Source organism: Oratosquilla oratoria, chromosome 15 (assembly GCF_046742065.1).
Source record: "Oratosquilla oratoria isolate Oo_2021 chromosome 15, ASM4674206v1, whole genome shotgun sequence".
Lineage (NCBI taxonomy): Eukaryota > Metazoa > Arthropoda > Malacostraca > Stomatopoda > Squillidae > Oratosquilla > Oratosquilla oratoria.
In genome coordinates this window covers 41,485,013-41,503,757 of record NC_134791.1, presented here as the reverse complement: position 1 = coordinate 41,503,757, position 18,745 = coordinate 41,485,013, and the positions used below count along the sequence as shown (strand labels likewise).

Sequence of the window (18,745 nt, the reverse complement as noted above, 5' to 3'; positions counted from 1 at the left end):
TGTGAATTTTCTGCAAGAGAGGCCTGAGCAACAATTAGATAAATACACAACAATGCTTAGCATCTCCCAAACAAAAATCATTAGATCCATTACACTAAATCCAAGACCACACACCAGTGCACTTCAGAACAATATTTGAATCAAAGTAGTACCTAAAAACTGAAGGACTTAGAGATAGCTACTGATATCTATTGGGCAAACTTTCAGTATAAGGATATAAACATTCAGGCAAACATTTTGACCATTCTTTTAAATACAGGAAAAAAATCAGGGCAATTGATTTATTTCAAACGCAAAGCATAAATCAATCATATAGGCAAATTCAAACATTACCTTATGCTGACGCAGAAGAAATGGTAAAAGCATAAGGAGTCCTCCATCATGAACAATCCACCAAATATCGATTGTTCCAGAAACCTGAAAAAAGGGGGGGGAGGGAATCATGGCTATGACTATGGTTACTAGTTGTTTCTTAAGTTGATACTGTTGTATTAATCACATCTATTGGGAAAAAAAAGGCATATAAAATTCTTTCAAACTAGATAAAAATGAACAATTTGTCTAACCTTGCATTGTGAATCTGGATAGAAGTTGATGCCCTTTGGAACAAGGAGGGCCATTTTTGCTGCTGATACATTACGAACTGTATCCAGAAACACTCGCCATGATCTTTCATCTGGAGAATGTCTCCAACCATATGGCCATCCAAGAATAACTGTGTTGGGCTTCATACCACCTAAACCACATGTCTGTACCCTATGAATTAAATCAACAATGAGACAACCAAGTAAATGTAAATTTGTTTATCATTCTCTCATATTCACAATCTCCATCAACCTTTCAATTGTTACTCTCATAACTGGACTCACATATTAACTTTTTGACTACCAAATAACCACTTTAGTATGAGTCAAATTCTTGCACACAACATTGGCTGCCATATAAACAATGCATCACACTACTTGCATTATCAAATATAAAGTCACTGCAGTATTACTCATTCTCTTTTACTCTGAGTAATAATAAGCACAGAAAACATGATCAAACCAGTTCACAGAATCCAGGGTAACTCGTGTGCAACTGAAAAAAAAGAGAGAGAGAGAGAGAGACGCCAACACCAGCATACTGAAGTAGTTAAGTTGAATAAAGTTGTCTGCATGGTACCTGTTGTGACATGGAGAAATGTAATGTACACAAGCTTTGAATCTTTGAATAATGAGGGTTTCCCTTCACTGAATAAAATGGATAAAGGTATTTTTATGTGCAAGTGGTTAGCACCTAATGTCCCTATGGATCAATTTTGGCAAGCAAAACACCAGATTGTTGTCTCCTTTAGCATGTGGTTTCAAATACTTTATATGGCCCATGCCACTCTTCTGGCTGGTCTTCAAGGAGTCAAAAAAAACTTTGACACACCAATGAACCACATTCTGGAACAGATGTCTAGAATGAGCTCTGGAGTGCAGCACTTTTTTCCGCTAAGTTGTTGTTGTTGTTGTCATTCCCTAGACAACAGTCCCGTCTCCCCAAGGAATGCTACAGCCAAAACTGGGTTTTCCCACAAATCCTTTATAGTGTATGTTGTGTTGTTTGCGTGCATGATTGTGTATAATGCAGTCTTCCATTATGTGCTGTATGGTATGGGGTAAAGTGTTACATCCTGGGCAGCTGTTCACAATGCGGTCATCCAGCCTCTTCTGGTAGCTTAGAAGTGCTGGGTGGTGGCCACACCGCAGTCTGGCCAGGTAGACTCTGTCCTTTTGTGGGAGAGAGGATTCAGAAGGGTGGATATCAGGGGGTCTGGCATGCAGTAGTGTGTTGTCTTTCAGTGTGTTAATGGAGCGGTGAGTGATATGATTATGAATATGTTTCCGGAGGCTGGTATTTGGTGGTTGTGGAGGAAGAGAAGAGAGTATCTGTGTGTGATACAGGTCTTTGGGTGTTGTTTTAATGTTTCTTGGTGTGTGTGGGTGTTCTGCTATGTAGTGTAGCGGGTGTGATGTGTTTGTGGTGGCTGCAGCAAGTGTTTGTGTGCCTCTCATGTCGAGGTGGTCCTTGACTTTGAGGACTTTTGTTTCATGGTGTAAATGGTCTGTAGGTGTTGTATTTGTGCAGCCTGTAATGGTTTTTAGGGCTTTGTTTTGTATGATTTGAAGGGTGTTGTGGTGTGTCTCACTGAGATTAGGAGCCCATGCAGGACTCGCATAATTCATCACTGAGCGTATGCATTGTTTGTATATTGTTGTATTAGTTTCTTTGTTTTGTCCAAATGTTGTTCCAGTGATTGACTTAAGTGCGTTAAGTCTAGATGTGCATTTGTTTTTCATGTTTGTGATGTGTTGTTTGAAAGACATGGATGTATCGTATGTTACACCAAGAATTTTCGGTGTGTTTGTGTGTGGTATTAGAGTGTTGTTGATGTAGAGATGAGGTATGTATTTACCTAGTTGTATTTACCTAGTTGTATTTTGCGGGAAGGGGAGCTATGCTCGTGTTGTCCCGCCTTTGTATCTCGCAGTGTCTAGTTTGTTTTTAAACTCATGAATGGTTTTTGCGCATACTATTTCATTGTCCAGTTTGTTCCAAGTGTCCAAAACTCTATGAGGAAAACTGTTTTTCTTCAGTTCTCTTCTATAGCTATGTTTTTTTATTTTCTTTCCATGTCCTCTTGTGTTTCTTTTGTCCCAGTTAAGTAAGTTCTCTCTATCGAGTACCTCTGTGCCTCTCATGATTCTGTAGATGGTCAATCGGTCACCTCTCTCTCTTCTTTGCTCCAGTGTCGGTAACTCCAGTTTAGCCAATCTCTCCTCGTATGATAGGTTTGCAAGTGCAGGTGCCATTTTTGTAGCTGCTCTTTGGATTCTTTCTATTTTCTTTATATTCTTTTTGGTACTGGGGGACCACAATGTCGCCGCATACTCTAATCTAGGCCTTATCAATGTAACCAATATTTTTTTCATCATGTCTTCGTCCAAGTATGTAAACGCCACTTTTATTGATCTTAGCAAGTTGTAAGTCTCCCCGACAATTTTGTTAATCTGTATATCATAGGACAAGTCGTTCGTGATAATTACTCCCAAATCTTTTTCAGATCCTACTTTCTTTACTTCTTTGGTTCCAATTGTATATTTTCCTGATATTCTGTTTTTGCTTTTTCCAAACTCCATTATGCTACACTTCTTAGTATTAAAGTCCACTTCCCATTTCTGACTCCAGTTCCATACCCTATTTAGGTCTTCTTGCAGTGCTTCACAGTCCTCATCAGTTTCTATTTTCCTTAGCAGTTTGGCGTCATCGGCAAAGAAGCTCATGTAGCAGTTCGCGTCCTCGTCCATGTCATTCATATCGTTAGCAAACATTATTGGTGCCAGCACAGATCCTTGCGGTACTCCACTGATCACCTCTTTCCAATCTGAATATTTTTCTCTGAGCACTACTCTCATCTTTCTACCAGTCAGAAAGTCCTCTATCCATTTTAGTAGGTTTCCTTGTATTCCTCCTATGTGTTCCAGTTTTTTTAGTAGTTTTCTGTGTGGTACTTTGTCAAAGGCTTTTTGCAAGTCTAGGAATGCACAATCAGCCCATCCATTTCTTTCTTGCACTATGTCTATTAGTCTTGAGTAAAAGCATATTAAGTTTGTGGAGCATGATCTTCCTTGTCTGAATCCGAATTGTCTTGGGTTTAATATGTCATTGTCTTCCAGATGTTTTACCCATCTATTCTTGATTATTTTCTCACAAATTTTGGCTATGGTGCTTGTTAGTGATACTGGCCTATAGTTGGTGGGTTCTTCCTTGTTTCCTCCTTTGTATATTGGTACAATGTTAGCGTTTTTCCAGTCCTCGGGTATCTTTCCTTCTTTGAGTGAGCTGTTTATTAAGATGTGTATTTTGTCTGTTAGTTCTTCTTTGCACTCCTTTAGAATCCAATTTGCAATACCATCTGGGCCATGTGATTTTCTGACATCCAGCCTTGATAGATGTTCTGATATTTCCTTTAGTGATGCTGTAAACTCATTCATGAGGGGAGATTTCTTGTTTTTATCAATGTCACAATTTGGTATTTTCTCTCTGGTGAAAACAGATTTAAAGTGATTGTTCATGACTTCAGCCATCTCTAAATCTTCTGTGTATTCTATGTTTTCTTGGCATAGTTTCACCATTTCCTGTTTGTTTTTAAGTTTACCATTCACATACCAATAGAACAGTTTGGGTTGCTCTTTGCATTTATCTATAATGTCCTTCTCATGGTTCCTTTTTTCCTCTCTTCTCACATTAACATACTCATTTCTACAGTTAACATAAATTTGCCATTTGCTTTGTTTTTTGTCTTTTCTCCACTTTTTCCAAGCTTTGTCCCTTCTGTCTTTTGCCTCACTGCATCTTTTGTTGAACCAACATTTAATGTACTCTCTCGCTTTTGTCTTGGTACATACCTGTTTACACCTTCATTGTAGTTTTCCATCAATATATTCCATTTCTCTTCCACTGTTGTCTCTTCCCTGTAAAATTTTTCCCAGTTTACATTCCGGAAGAATGTCTTTAGTTTGGTAAAGTCTGTTTTGTTGTACATCAGTCTTCCTTTCCTATGCTTTTCGTTCCTCTCTATGTCTATTTCTTCCTTTAGTACAGTTTCGATGAGTACATGGTCACTCTTTCCAATTGGTGTCTCGTACTGGACTTTATGCACTATTTCAGGTTCTGTTGTAAATATTAGATCTAGTTTCGATGGCTCTTCATTATTTCTGTACCTTGTGTTTTCACGGACCCATTGGGTCATTGTGTACTCCATGGTCATATCTAGCAGTACATTGCCCCACAAGTCATCTCCTCCTTGCACTGTCATGCTGTCCCAACAAATTTCTTTGCAATTGAAGTCCCCCATAATTACCAGATTACCCTTACCCATTAGTATCTCATTTAGTGATTTTCTTGTATCATCTAGCATTTTTGTATGTTAGTTTTCTTTCCAAGCGCTTGTTTTTGGAGGCACATACGTCACCACAAACTTTCTACTTTTCATATTCTTGCCTTCGACTTTTATCATGATCAATTCAACATTACCTTTGCCCTCTGCAATTTTTGTCACCTTTAGGTCTTTCTTGGCCAAGAACATGATTCCCCCTCCCTGTTTCTTGTCCCTGTTTTTTATCCAGTGGTTGTATAAACCTTGTCCGATAATAGTGGATGGTATTTCACCTCTTAGTTTAGTCTCTACAATTCCCATTATGTCTGGTTTTGCTTCTAACAGATAATCATTGAGTTCGTTCAGTCCCGAAATTAGTCCGTCAATGTTGGTATAGGCCACTTTTAATTTTCTTCCTTCTCCCTGGTTTCTTCTTCCCTTGGTTTTTTCGTTTTGATGCACCATTGTCTTAATCTCAAGTCTATTACTCTCCACTGGAATTCTTTGCATTCTGTCTCCGATCTCTTCAAGTTTTTTCCTTTGCTTCTTCTCTTAGTGCCCTTTCTTTTTCTAATTCCTCAGTACTCATTTCTCTTTTTATCCATATCTTATTGTACTTTTCACTTTTTGCCAAGTTACCTACTTTTTCAAATATGTCTTCTACTACCTTATTTGTGTTCTTTTGTCCAGTTGATGAGAAGTGTTGCTGTAGATTTGGTTGGAGCTATTTTGAGTCTGTTTGTGATGAACCATGTGTTGAGTGTATCAAGGTATGGCTTGACTATTTCTGCAGCTTTGTCTGTGTTACGATGTGTGCATGTGATTGTTATGTCGTCTGCATAGGAAGAGATTTGTATTTCTGAGGTGTCTGGTGTGGGTAAGTCATGCATGTATAGATTAAAGAGTGTGGGGGATAGAACAGAGCCCTGTGGTACTCCATTCTTAATGTTTCTGATGTGCGATTATTGGCCATTATATGACGCGTAAGCATTCCTACCTGCCAGATAATTGGCCAGCCATCTTTTGGTGTTATTGTGTATGTCTGTGTTATATATTCTATTTGTTAGGTTGTGGTGGGGGATAGCATCAAAAGCTTTACTAATGTCTAATGTTATAAGAAGTGTTCTGTGGTGGGGCCTATCTGAATTGATGCCATCTAAAATTCTTTGTGTGAGGTTTATCAGAAGAGTGTTTGTGGAGTGTAGTGGCCTAAAACCGTGTTGTGAGTCAGCAAGGGGAATATGTGGTGTGACAAGTTTAAGTATTAGGTGTTCAATGACTTTAGAGGGGGTGCAGAGAAGTGTGATTGGGCGGTACGATGTTGGGATTGTTGGGTCTTTGTTCGGTTTTGGAATGGTGTGCTTCCAGATGTCGGGTATAGTGTTGTGTGAATAGCTGTAGTTTGCAATGTTTGTGAGTGCGTGTATACCTTGTGGTCCAATGTGTTTTAGGTGGATGTTACTTATGTTATCAGGAGATACCTAGTCTGGTATTGTATTGGGACAGGGGTGCTTTACTTATAGAGTGACTGAAATTATTTACTAGAGTAAATTCACCCAGCAGTAACGATTTAAAATGGAGGATGGTGAAGACAGACAAAAATATGGTGAACCAATGAAAAGAAGACTAGATGTGAGCAAAGTTGAATCGCTGTTAGGGGTCATCTAAAAAAAGAGCTGATATATGGAAATGCCACAAAGAAATGAAAGGTACGATGATATTGTTTTTCAGGGTTTGCAAGAGAAGATAGAATACTAGGTAAAGGTATAGATTTGGAAAGGGAAATAAGGTGTAAAAATATTCTAAGAAATCAAGAGATTACAGAACTATTAAATGAAATTATAGATCTAAAGCAGAATACAGGGCAATGTGTAGAGAAAGAATGAGTTGAAAAAACAAAATGCTGAGTCTTCATCGTGGGACCACCTCTCAACCCCAAGGTTGAGGGCCAAACAGCAGTAAACATTCCTGGCCACCAGCACTATGCAGGTGGAACCTATCCCCAGAAGGGGCTTCGATCACCTGGGTGAGTACCACAATCCTTTCACGATATCCACTGTTATGTTTTTTTCTGTACTGAGATGTAGAGAGCAATCCTGGGCCCACCACAAAATACACATGCCCAACATGCTCCAAACCCATCACCTCATGCAAACAGACAAAGGGCTCAGTTCAATGCAACATATGCAAAAACTGGGCCCACTTCACTTCTACATTTGAAAACACAAACAAATACACAAACACAGACATGTTCTACCTGCCCTCCAATACCCTCACTCCCATCTTCCCAACCACAGCCTGCACCCTTGCCACACCCAGTCTCGCCCTGCCCTTGTCCTCAATCAATCCTTCCCCTCCTTTGTCCCCAATCACACCTCTCCCTCCCTCTGACCCAAATCCTATACCTTCCTCATCAACACCCCAACCCCAGACAGCAAAATACAACACATACAACATTGATGGCATCAACACAAAAAACACAAACTCGAAAACTTCCTCAAACAACACAACATACACATTGCCGTCATACAAGAAACAAAACTAAGACACTCGCAGAAAACACCATCATTTCACAGCTTCACCACCATTAGACAAGACTGGACTGACAGTAATGGCGGTGGACTCATCACCCTGATCCACCAATCCATCTGTTTTGTGGACAAGCACCACAACCAAAATCCTCCTCCCTACCACAGATAACACCACAGAAATCCAATCTATTCTAATCCGTACAGGTAACAAATCAGCACTGACAATAGTTAACATATACATCCCACCCCCAGTCATCTCCCAGTTCCAAACACCTTCAGACCTCAACTTAATCAACTAGCCAAAATCCCTACCCTCATCATGTGTGGTGACTTCAAAGCCAAGTCATTGGCCTGATATGTCAACAGCCCTGACACAAACAGAGGGCTTGATATGCAAACTGAACTTGACTCACTGACCATCATGAACAACACACATAATCATACACATATCCCACACAAAGCCCTCTATACCCCCTCCTCTCCTGATACCTTCTGCTCCCCTTGTCTAACCCCAACAACTTCATGGAGAGTAGTCAGATCCCTTGGATCTGACCACCTTCTAATCATCACCACCACCAAAACAAGATGCACCCCAGTTGACTGCAGACACACATACACCAATTACAAGAGAGCAAACTGGGAAGCTTTTACTGAAGAGACAGAAAATTTTTGAGACACTTAACAGTACACCAATCACAAACATAAATAATGTTGTACACACTTTTAATACAATCATACAAAATGCAGACAAGAGATATATCCCTAGAGGCAAAAGAAAATCACACAGCCCCAATATCACACCAGAAATCCAAGGCCTCATCAGATAACGAGACAGGCTTAACACAATACCCCCACACCTATCCCTCAAAACATAGCAGACCAAATACAAACACTAAACACAGAGATTAACAATAAAATACATGAACAAAAAACACAATATTGGCAAAAGTTTGTCAATACACTTGATCACAAAACAAACACCAGCAAATTGTACAAAACACTCAACATCATTACACTATCCAACAGTAACACAACACGCTCTCACACAGCAATAACCACAATAACAGATAATTCACCCTCAAACAGACAAGCAAACACACACATAAATCATTGTGTGCAAGCACAATACAACAATTTAAGAACAAACTTCATCTTGCGAGATACAAAAATGGGTCACCACGAGCATAGCTCCCCTTCCCGTATAATACAACCAGGTAAATACAGACAAGCCATCTCACTTCTCACCCTGACGACCGATGCACCATTCGACATAAGAAAGACTTTCCCATAGACTCAGACTATACACCCTTCACAGACAGTCAGACAAAACACATAATACATAACCTCAGGCACTCATCTCCCTGTGGCCCTGACAACATAAGTAACATCCACCTAAAACACATTGGAGCACAAGGGATACACGCACTCACAAACATTGTAAACTACAGCTATTCACCTGACATCTGGAATCATGGGAAAATAATCACAATCCCAAATCCCAATAAAGACCCAACATCACACTGCCCAATCACACTTCTCTGCACCCCCTCCAAAGTCACTGAATGTCTCATACTTCAACTCACCACAGCACTGTTTTAGGCCACTACACTCCACAAACACTCTTCTAATAAACCTCATGCAAAGAATATTAGATGGCATCAATTCAGATAGGCCCCATCATAGAACACTTCTTATAACATTAGACATTAGTAAAGCTTTTGATGCAACCACCCGCCACAATCTAACAAACAAAATATATAACACAGATATGTACAATAACACTAAAAGATGGCTGGCCAATTATCTGGCAAGCAGGAATGCTTATGTGTCATATAATGGCCAATCATCGCACACCAGAAACATTAAGAATGGAATACCACAGGGCTCTGTTCTATCCCCCACACTCTTTAACCTATACATGCATGATATACCCACACCAGACACTTCAGAAATACAAATCTCTTCCTATGCAGACAACATAACAATCACATGTACACATCATAACACAGACAATGCTGCAGAAATAATAGAGCCATACCTTGATACACTCAACACATGGTTGAGCCATACCTTGATACACTCAACACATGGTTCATTACAGACTCAAAATAGCCCCAGCAACACTTCCCACCAAATGGACAAAAGAACACCAGTTGTTATTGAACAGGATGGGTAGGCTATGGTACTCGTATGGCCGATAAAAGCCTTTCCAGTTCTTAAAATAGGTATATTTTTTTGGCAAAATGGAGAAAGAAAATGAGGAAAGAATAACAAATGAACCTACGAAGCGAGGACTGGATGTAAGTATAGTGGAAAGTCCTAGAGGTGTCATCCCCAAATGCCATTGCTTGATACACTCCGAGAAAAAACCAAAGGTGGGAAAGTGACTTTTTTTCAGGGTTCCAAAGAAACCCAGGTGAAATAGGTAAAAGCTTAGACATAGTAATGCATTAAGAAATCGTGAAGTAAATGACTTAATGGAAGAAATTATAGATTTAAAACTGGATTACCAACCTGTACATGGGGAATTTATTACTTTGCGTAAGAGTAATGAGGAAACGATTAAAGAATTAAGAGACCTAAAGAGCAAAATTGAAATCCTTAAAAGAGAAAACAAGAGAATGAAAAATGAGGACAAAAATAAAAATGATGAACTGGAAAAGGTCAAAGAGCAATTACAAGTAGTGACCTTAAGGGTGGAAGAGTCAAAGAAACAGAGACGGAAAAAAAAACAAGTTTTTTTGGAGAGTGCTGAACTTGAGAGTGAAAAAATGGTGCATAAAAAAAATGGAAACTTAACCCCTTCCATACGGTGCCGCACATGTAGGCGTCATGAGGAGCAAGTGGATTCGCGACGCTGCCATATCGGCGTCTTGATTATATTTATTGTAGTCGCCCCTGTGTTTTTACATTCTCCCAAATGCGCCCTGAATCCCATTCTCTGTGGTTTTCAAAATTCGCGGGTGAAAGAGAGAACGATTGATATAAGCCGTGACTATATTTTATGATGCGAGTATTATTACGACACGTCATACGGCTGGCATTGGCTGCTGCCCGCGAGATTTAAGTCCCGTACTGAAGTGGTTAAACCAAAAAAGAAAGGAAAATATGAAACAAAAAGTGGCATACACAAATATCGATGGCATAATCTCTGGAATCAATGAACTAAATGACTATCTAGAAACAAAAAAACCTGACATCATGGGAATAGTGGAGACAAAATTGAAAGAACAAGCATAGTGGGACATGGTCTATACAACCACTGGGGGAAAAATAGAACAGACAAGCAGGGAGGTGTCATGATATTGACCAAAAAGGGTTTAAATGTGACAAAGATTATTGAAGGCCAATGCAATGCAGAATTAATTATGATCAAAATTGCAAACAAAAAGATGAAAAGCAGAAAATTTGTAGCAGTGTATGTACCATCAAAAACACATGTGTGGTTGGACAGCGAACATTCTAAATTAATGAAAGACACAATGATTGTGCTAAACAAGTTACTGAAAGAGGGTGGAAACATAGTAATCATGGGAAATTTTAATGCAAAAGACATAATCTGGGAAGAAATGATAGTTAAAGGGGGAGATGAACTTTGGAGCAACATTCTACTGGATATGACCATTGAATACACCCTAACACAATGAGTTAAGGAAAATACTAGATATAGAAACAATGAGGAACTGTCAAAACTAGACTTAATATTAACTTCTGAACCAGATATTGTGAACAATATGGAGTATAAAACACCAATTGGAAAGAATGACCACATATACTAAGAGAGTTTTAATTAAAAGAACAGAACAATGTAGATAGGAATGACAAACATAGAGAAGGAAGATTAATGTACAACAAAATAGACTTTGTAAAACTAAGAAAAAATATCCAAAACATAAACTGGGATATTTTTCTCTAAAGAGGAAACAAAGATGGAAGACAAATGGAACATATCCAAAGTACAAGGAAGGAATTAACAAATATGTACCAACAAAGAAACAAAATGAGATCTACATAAAGTGTTGGTTTAATAAAAGGTGTAGCGAGGCTAGAGACAGGTGAGACAAAGCCTGGAAAAGATGGAAAAAGATAAAAAAAACATTCAGATGGCAAACATGTATAAAACTTAGGAACAAATATGTGAATATATGCAGGAGAGAAAAAAGAAATTATGAAAAAGATATTATAGACAAAGGTAAGGATCAACCTAAACTCTTTTACAGATATATAAATGATAAACTAAAGGATAAACATACATACATACATACATGTACCAAGGATTTTTCCCCCTTACTAGGGAGGTAGCCAAAAAGGAAAAGGCACAAAATCACTTCCACCCATTCCATTCCTGAATACACTCCACATCCCTCCACCCTCCCTCCCATCCTAGCACCTCCCGGACGACGTGGCATCCCTACACCCTGTCCACTGCCCTGGGTCAGAAGCAGTGTCACAAGACACAGCACATGCACAGCAAGGCCGCTTCATTAAATCGGCGACCCCCCCTCTCCGTCCCCCCATGCATAAAAGGAGAGGATGGGAGAAACCCCTTCGGGCTGCGTCAAATTTTGCTCACACATACTACCTCAGCCCCCATCCCCCCACCCATTCCACCTCATGCATCACAACATCATCCATATACAACCATTCTCCATTCACCCCTGTCTTCTGTCCTCTCCCGTCCTTCCTCAACAGACATTCCCCTCTTCCCCAAAGCCCCCTTCACCCCATCCATCCACCTCATCCTAGGACGTCCCCTCATGTTCACTCCCTCCTCATCTGCCTTCCATACCTCTTTTACTAGTCTTTCTTCACTCATTCTTTCCATGTGTCCAAACCATCCTAATACTCTTTCATCAACCCTATCTCCCAACTCCCTTTCCACCCCCATTCTTCTCCTCACCTCCTCATTTCTCACTCAATCTAGCCTAGTAACCCCCATCATACTTCTCAGACACCTCATCTCAAACACATTCAAACTCCTTCTCTCTCCTCTCTTATGTTCCATGTTTCTGCCCCATACAGTGCTGTTGGCACAATCACTCCTTCATACAGTCTCCTCTTAGCATCCATTCCCAAATGTCTATTCTTCATTACACCCTTCAATCCACCAAGGCATTTACTTGCTTCTCTCAATCTACATTCTACCTCCACCTTCACTCCACCTTTTCCTGCCACATTTGCACCCAAGTATCTAAAACTATCCACTTCCTCCAGTCGCTCTCCCTTAATGCTCACTTCCAGTCTACTGTCACTTTCACCCCTTGTACATCTCATCGCCTTACTTTTACCCACATTTATCTTTAGCTTTCTTCTATCACATACTCTCCCAAACTCTCTCACCAACTTCCTCAGTCCCTCCTCCGATCCTGCCACAAGCGCAATGTCATCAGCAAACAACAGCTGGCTCACCTCCCACTTTTCTCCATTTTCTTTAACCATCTCCAATTCCTGACCCACTACCCTTGCATTTACCTCTCGCACTACCCCATCCATGTATAAGTTGAACAGCCAGGGCGATATAACGCATCCTTGACGAAGTCCCACCTTTACCTCGAACCACTCACTCTCTCCATTTCTAATCCTGACACAAGCTCTACTACTCTCATAAAAACTCTTGACAGCTCCCAGAAACTTTCCTCCTATCCCATAAATCTGCATAACCTCCCACAGTGCCTTTCTGTCTACCCTATCATAAGCCTTTTCCAGATCCATAAAAGCCAAAAAAACATCCTTCCCCTTTCCTATAGCTCTCTCACATATTTGTCTTACCACAAAGATCTGATCTACACAACCTACAAGATCCTCCCATAAGCCTTCCCAACTACACTTAACAAGCCAATCCCTCTGAAACTACTACATTCACACTTGTCCCCTTTTCCCTTGTAAAGTGGAACTATACAGGCACTCCTCCAGTCCTCCGGCATGCTACCCTCTCTCCAGCAAACATTAAATAACCTCACCAGCCAGTCCACCATCACTGTACCTCCTTTTTTAGACATTCTGAATGGCATCCATCCAGACCAGGTGCCTTACCTGCTTTCATCATCTTAACAACTGCCTTCACTTCATCCTTCCTTATTTCTCCTCCCTTTTCCTCACTCATCACTCTCATTTTCTTCGCATTTCCCACTGCAACTATCTTTCCCTCCCTATCCTCTTTAACATTTAGCAACTCCCTAAAATATTCTGCCCATCTTCCCCTTACTGCCTTCTCTTCCATTATCATCTCTCCATCTGCACCTTTTACTTTTTCTTCTCTACTTGATTCACCTCCTCTTCCTCTCTTAATTTCATTCCAAAACATCTTTTTATTACTTTCAATTTTTTTTGTCATACTCTTACCCCACTTCACATCTGCTCTCCTCTTTGCCTCCTTTACCTTTTGCTTTACTTCTCTTTTCTTTTCTTTGTACCTCTCATATGACTCCCTCGTCCTATTTTGTAACAAATCTGTGAAAGCTCGCTTCTTCTCTTCTACAACCTTCTTTGTTTCCTCATCCCACCATTCACTACCCTTCCTTCTATTTCCTCCTGTCCTTCTTGTTCCACACACCATCCTTGCACACTTTGTGACTCCCTCCTTGAACCATCCCCATTCCTCCCCCACACTTAGCTCTACTCTATCCTTCACTCCCTCCCACTCCTCCTTCAGCTTCTTCTTGCATGAAGGACATAAAGAATATATAGATGACACAGAGATGGCAGAAGTTATGATCAGACATTTCAGGTCTGTTTTTACACTTGAGAGCTCACAATCTTGGGAAGATGGACAACAAGAAAGATCACCCATGATGAAAGAAATAAAGGTAACACAAAAAGAAATAAGAGACCAGATAAAAAATCTAGATGTCAGGAAATCGCATGGACCAGATGGAATCTCAAATTGGATACTGAAAGAGTGTATAGACAAATTGACAGATAAACTATACAAGATAATTGACTTCTCACTCAAAGAGGGAAAGGTGCTGCAAGATTGGAAAGATGCAAACATAGTACCAATATATAAAGGAGGAAATAGGGAAGATCCTACAAACTTCAGACTGGTATCCCTTACAAGCACAGTAGCAAAAATATGCGAAAAGGTCATCAGAAACAAATAGACCAAACACTTGGAAGAAAATAAAATAACAAACCCCAAACAATTTGGCTTAAGAAGTGGCAGATCGTGCACCACAAACCTAATCTGCTTTTACTCGAGATTAATTGAGATAATACAAGAAAGAGATGGCTGGGCAGATTGCGCTTTCTTGGATTTGCAGAAGGCATTCGACAAAGTACCACATAAAGAATTAATAAGAAAAATTGAAATAATAGGAGGAATACAAGGTAAACTGTTGGATTGGGTGAAGGGTTTCTTAACTGGGAGAAAAATGAGATTGGTACTTAGAGACAAAAATTCGAACTGGGAAGATGTGAAAAATGGCATCCCGCAAAGCTCTGTATTGGCTCCATTAATGTTTGCCATATATAGAAATGATATGGATGAGGGAGTAAATTGTTACATGAACTTCTTTCCTGATGATGCCAAATTACTCAAGAGTAAGAACAGAAGAAGATTGCAGATTGCTGCAAGATGACCTAGACAAAATATGGGAATGGATTCAGTGATGTGATATGAACTTCAACATTAAAAAATGTAGCATAATGGAATTTGGAAAAAGTAAAAACAGAGTATCGAGACAGTATAAAATTGGAAACAAAGAAGTCAAAAAAGTCAATTCAGAAAGGCGCCTGGGAGTAATTATCTCAAGCGACTTGACACCTGATAAACATGTCAATAAATTATTCAGAGAGACTTATAACTTATTGAGATCAATGAAAGTGGCCTTCGACTACATAGATGAGGAGTTGGTAGAAAAAATAGTCATTACACTGATAAGGCCTATGGGCACCTAGCACAAAGAAAAACATAAGAAAATTAGAAAGAATCCAAAGAGCAGTGACAAAAATGGCACCTACACTGTCAAATCTGACATACAAACAAAGATTGGAGAAATTACATCTGTCAACACTGGAACAGAGAAGAGAAAGAGGCAATTTGTTGACCATTTTCAATCATGAAAGGGATGGAAATTCTCGATAGAGATGACTTACTAAAGTGGGACAGAAGAGAAACAAGAGGACATGAAAGAAAAAAAAACTGAAGAAAGACAGTTACAGAAGAGACCTGAAAAAAAATAGCTTTCCACACAGATTACTGATACTATAGAAGAAATCCAATGTTACTCTAAAGATATTTGGGTTTTTCAGTAATGTTTATAATTATTATTCATTCTCATCATCTTGCTTTTACCAACATTCACTTTCAACTCTCTCCTATTGCATACCTTTCCAAACTCTGTCACTAACTCCCTTAATCCCTCCTCTGACCCTGACACAAGTGCAGTGTCATCACCAAACAGCAACTGGCTCACTTCCCACTTTTCTCCATTTTTTTTTTAACAATCTCCAGTCTTCTCCCCATTACCCTCACCTCCACCTCCCACACCACCCTGTCCATGTACACATTGAACAACCATGGTGACATGAAACAGCCGTGACATAGTCCCACCTTTACCTCAAATCACTTGCTCTCTCCATTTCCCTTTCTAACACAGGCTCTACTACTCTAGTAAAAACTCATGACTGCCCTCAACAGCCCCCATCCCATATATCTGCAAGACCTCCCACAGTACCCCCCTTAACTTGATATGCATATATCTTTATAGAGAATTTTATTATGAACAATTTGATACTAAACTGAACTTAAAAAATAAGATAAAAAAAACTGAAGAGTATAAAATTTATTGTGCAACAGCCCACTACCTGGCAATGCCTAGATGACCTTAGGATGTACTGGAATGTGCTTCCTGGGCATGCCAAAGTACTTGTGCTCCACAATACATCCATACAAAAACATGTACACTGTTAGATCTCAAAACAAGCACTCCACAATAGACTGCCAAACTATATTTTACAAAATTGCTCTAGAAATCATTCCAACAGAGAAATCACTCACAAGACAAAGAATTGCACTAACACATTGATCTTCAAGTAACCACCTCACATCAAACCATTACCAGCACATAATCTACCTGACAACAGACTCGTAAATACACCATTCCACCCTTCCCAGAAAACACTACAAAATCTCCTCATTGACTTTTAGCCTGAACTCACAGCTGTGGCTAGCTTCCTGGGGGATACAGGGTCAGACGACTGATTGAATAATTTATGTGACAAAGATGAAATTCTACAGGATTGTCCAGAGTCAGATGTTATGTTATGACATCACAATTTGTTTTGGTTTCCTAGAGGAGATAGCTTAAAATACCAGGTTTATTGTGGGAATAAATAAATAAATAAAAATACATTACAGATGTGAATTTAGGTGTTAAATTACTCCAAAGGTGCCACTTCTGAAAAATGTACTTAGGGGAGTGATCATTCCTCTTGCTTCCCCTCTAGCTATGCCACTGACACATGATCAATGCAAATGTTTTATTGATTGTTACCATACAAGGGAGTACTTTAGTATGCCCATAATACATTGTAGTACAGTCCTACTTAGAAGTGGTAATGTATCCCAGTCAACAACACATGGCTGTGGAAACAAAATACTTCATCCCTTCTCCCCAGTAGTCAGTCCCCCAACCCTTGACCTCCTGGTTCTGAAGTCAATGTACTTGCTCGGAGTAGTAGTTGCATGCGAGGAGTTCTAGGCAGAATGCATTACAAAAGTTTCTAATTTTAAAAGAAACAGGGATAAGAGTTAGGACCAGGCAGTCTGAACCCAGGATTTGTGGTGCATGGTTCATCACTGCCTCATGAGTAACTCAATAACAACAACCATCATCATTTGCATAGATATAAACATTTCTCCCACTCTCATTTCCTTCTCTTCTTTCCCTTCCTCCTTCTTACCCTCCCATTCCTAATTCAAGCTAATTTTGCCTCTATTTTTATGCTCTCATCCAAAAACTTACACTTGGTTTGATATGATCCAGAACACTTTTCACTGAATCTTACATATGATTAGAACAACCTCTGCATACATACGTGTGATTGATGCCTTCTGTGATGTTCTTGGCCACAAGGGTTTCCACAAATCCTTTTACCTTCTCTTCATCCATGGCTCTTCGTAAACTCTGTCTAGCAGCCTGTGCTTCCCCATAACACTTCTGTCAAATTAAATCAAGCATAACACTTCTGTCAAAACAAATCAAGCATAACATATTCATACTGGTATGTCATGATATAATCAATCACAATATCCAGGAATTCTTCATTTACATGAGTTCTTTTTACACATTTTCACTTTCACCCATATGTCGCCGGGCGAATGTTGTATATACTCCCCCCCCCCCGTATTATGCATTTATAACAAAAATTTACAATGTGAAATTGCCAGTTCAGTATGTCTGAATACGTACTAAATAGCACCTGCCTAACTGTTGAAGTATAGCTTCACCTCCTCATGCTTCGTTTCATACACCACAATCACCTAAATTATGTCCTAAAGGCCGATTTCATACCACAAGTTACCCCTGAAAAATTGCTGACAGGGTTGCCAGTTTTGTCAATAAATAAAAAAATTTAGGTGCCTTTTATAGCCAATGGATAGGGCTACTTGGTCATAACCACAGATTTGACCTCCAACATAATGTCTATTTTTGGCAAATTTTTTAAACTGCAGCATACAACATATGCCGCTGATGCTGTGGGGATTAAAGCTATCACTGAGGGGAAAATGTTCTACAGTAAAAGCTCTTGTATCTGGCCTTCTAGTATATGGCAACTACAAATAACCAGCATATTTTTCATGAAGATAAAAAAAATTGTGATAAAGATAGATGTATGTAAAAAAACATAATAATAATAAAATAAAGAAATAATTTTCTGCACATGCTTAAAATTCCTTTATTTACCTAGTTGTATTTTACAGGAAGGTGAGCTACGTTCCTGGTGTCTTGCCTTTGTATCTCACAGTGTTCGCTCTTAAATTCATAAATAGTTTTGGCACACACTATTTTTTCATCCAGTTTGTTCCAAGTGTCCACCACTATATGTGGAAAACTGTTCTTCAGATCTCTTCTATAACTATGTTTTTTGAGTTTCTTTCCATGTCCTCTTCTCTATTTCTGTGCCCTTCATGATTCTATAAATGGTCAGTAGGTTGCCTCTCTCTCTTCTTTGCTACAAAGTCGGTAACTCTAGCCAGTCTCTCCTCATATGACAAAATTTAAAGTGCAGGAGCCATTTTTGTTGCTACTCTCTGGATTTTTTTAATTTTCTTTATATTATTTTTGGTACTGGGTGACCACAATGT

The 18,745-nt window shown here is 39.4% G+C and overlaps 1 protein-coding gene across 5 annotated transcripts in view; it reads right to left on the bottom strand.

Annotated features, from left to right (window-relative positions):
- The window catches only part of kcc (solute carrier family 12 member kcc), a 731,707-nt gene that overhangs the window by 37,781 nt on the left and 675,181 nt on the right, over positions 1–18,745 (bottom strand). For all 5 annotated transcript variants that reach the window (XM_076198824.1, XM_076198825.1, XM_076198828.1 and 2 more), the window contains 3 exons: positions 17,476–17,597; positions 567–756; positions 334–417 (listed from right to left, as the gene is read on the bottom strand). In XM_076198824.1, the coding sequence (XP_076054939.1) occupies positions 334–417; positions 567–756; positions 17,476–17,597 (396 nt within the window). The remainder of the gene's footprint in view (positions 1–333; positions 418–566; positions 757–17,475; positions 17,598–18,745) is intronic.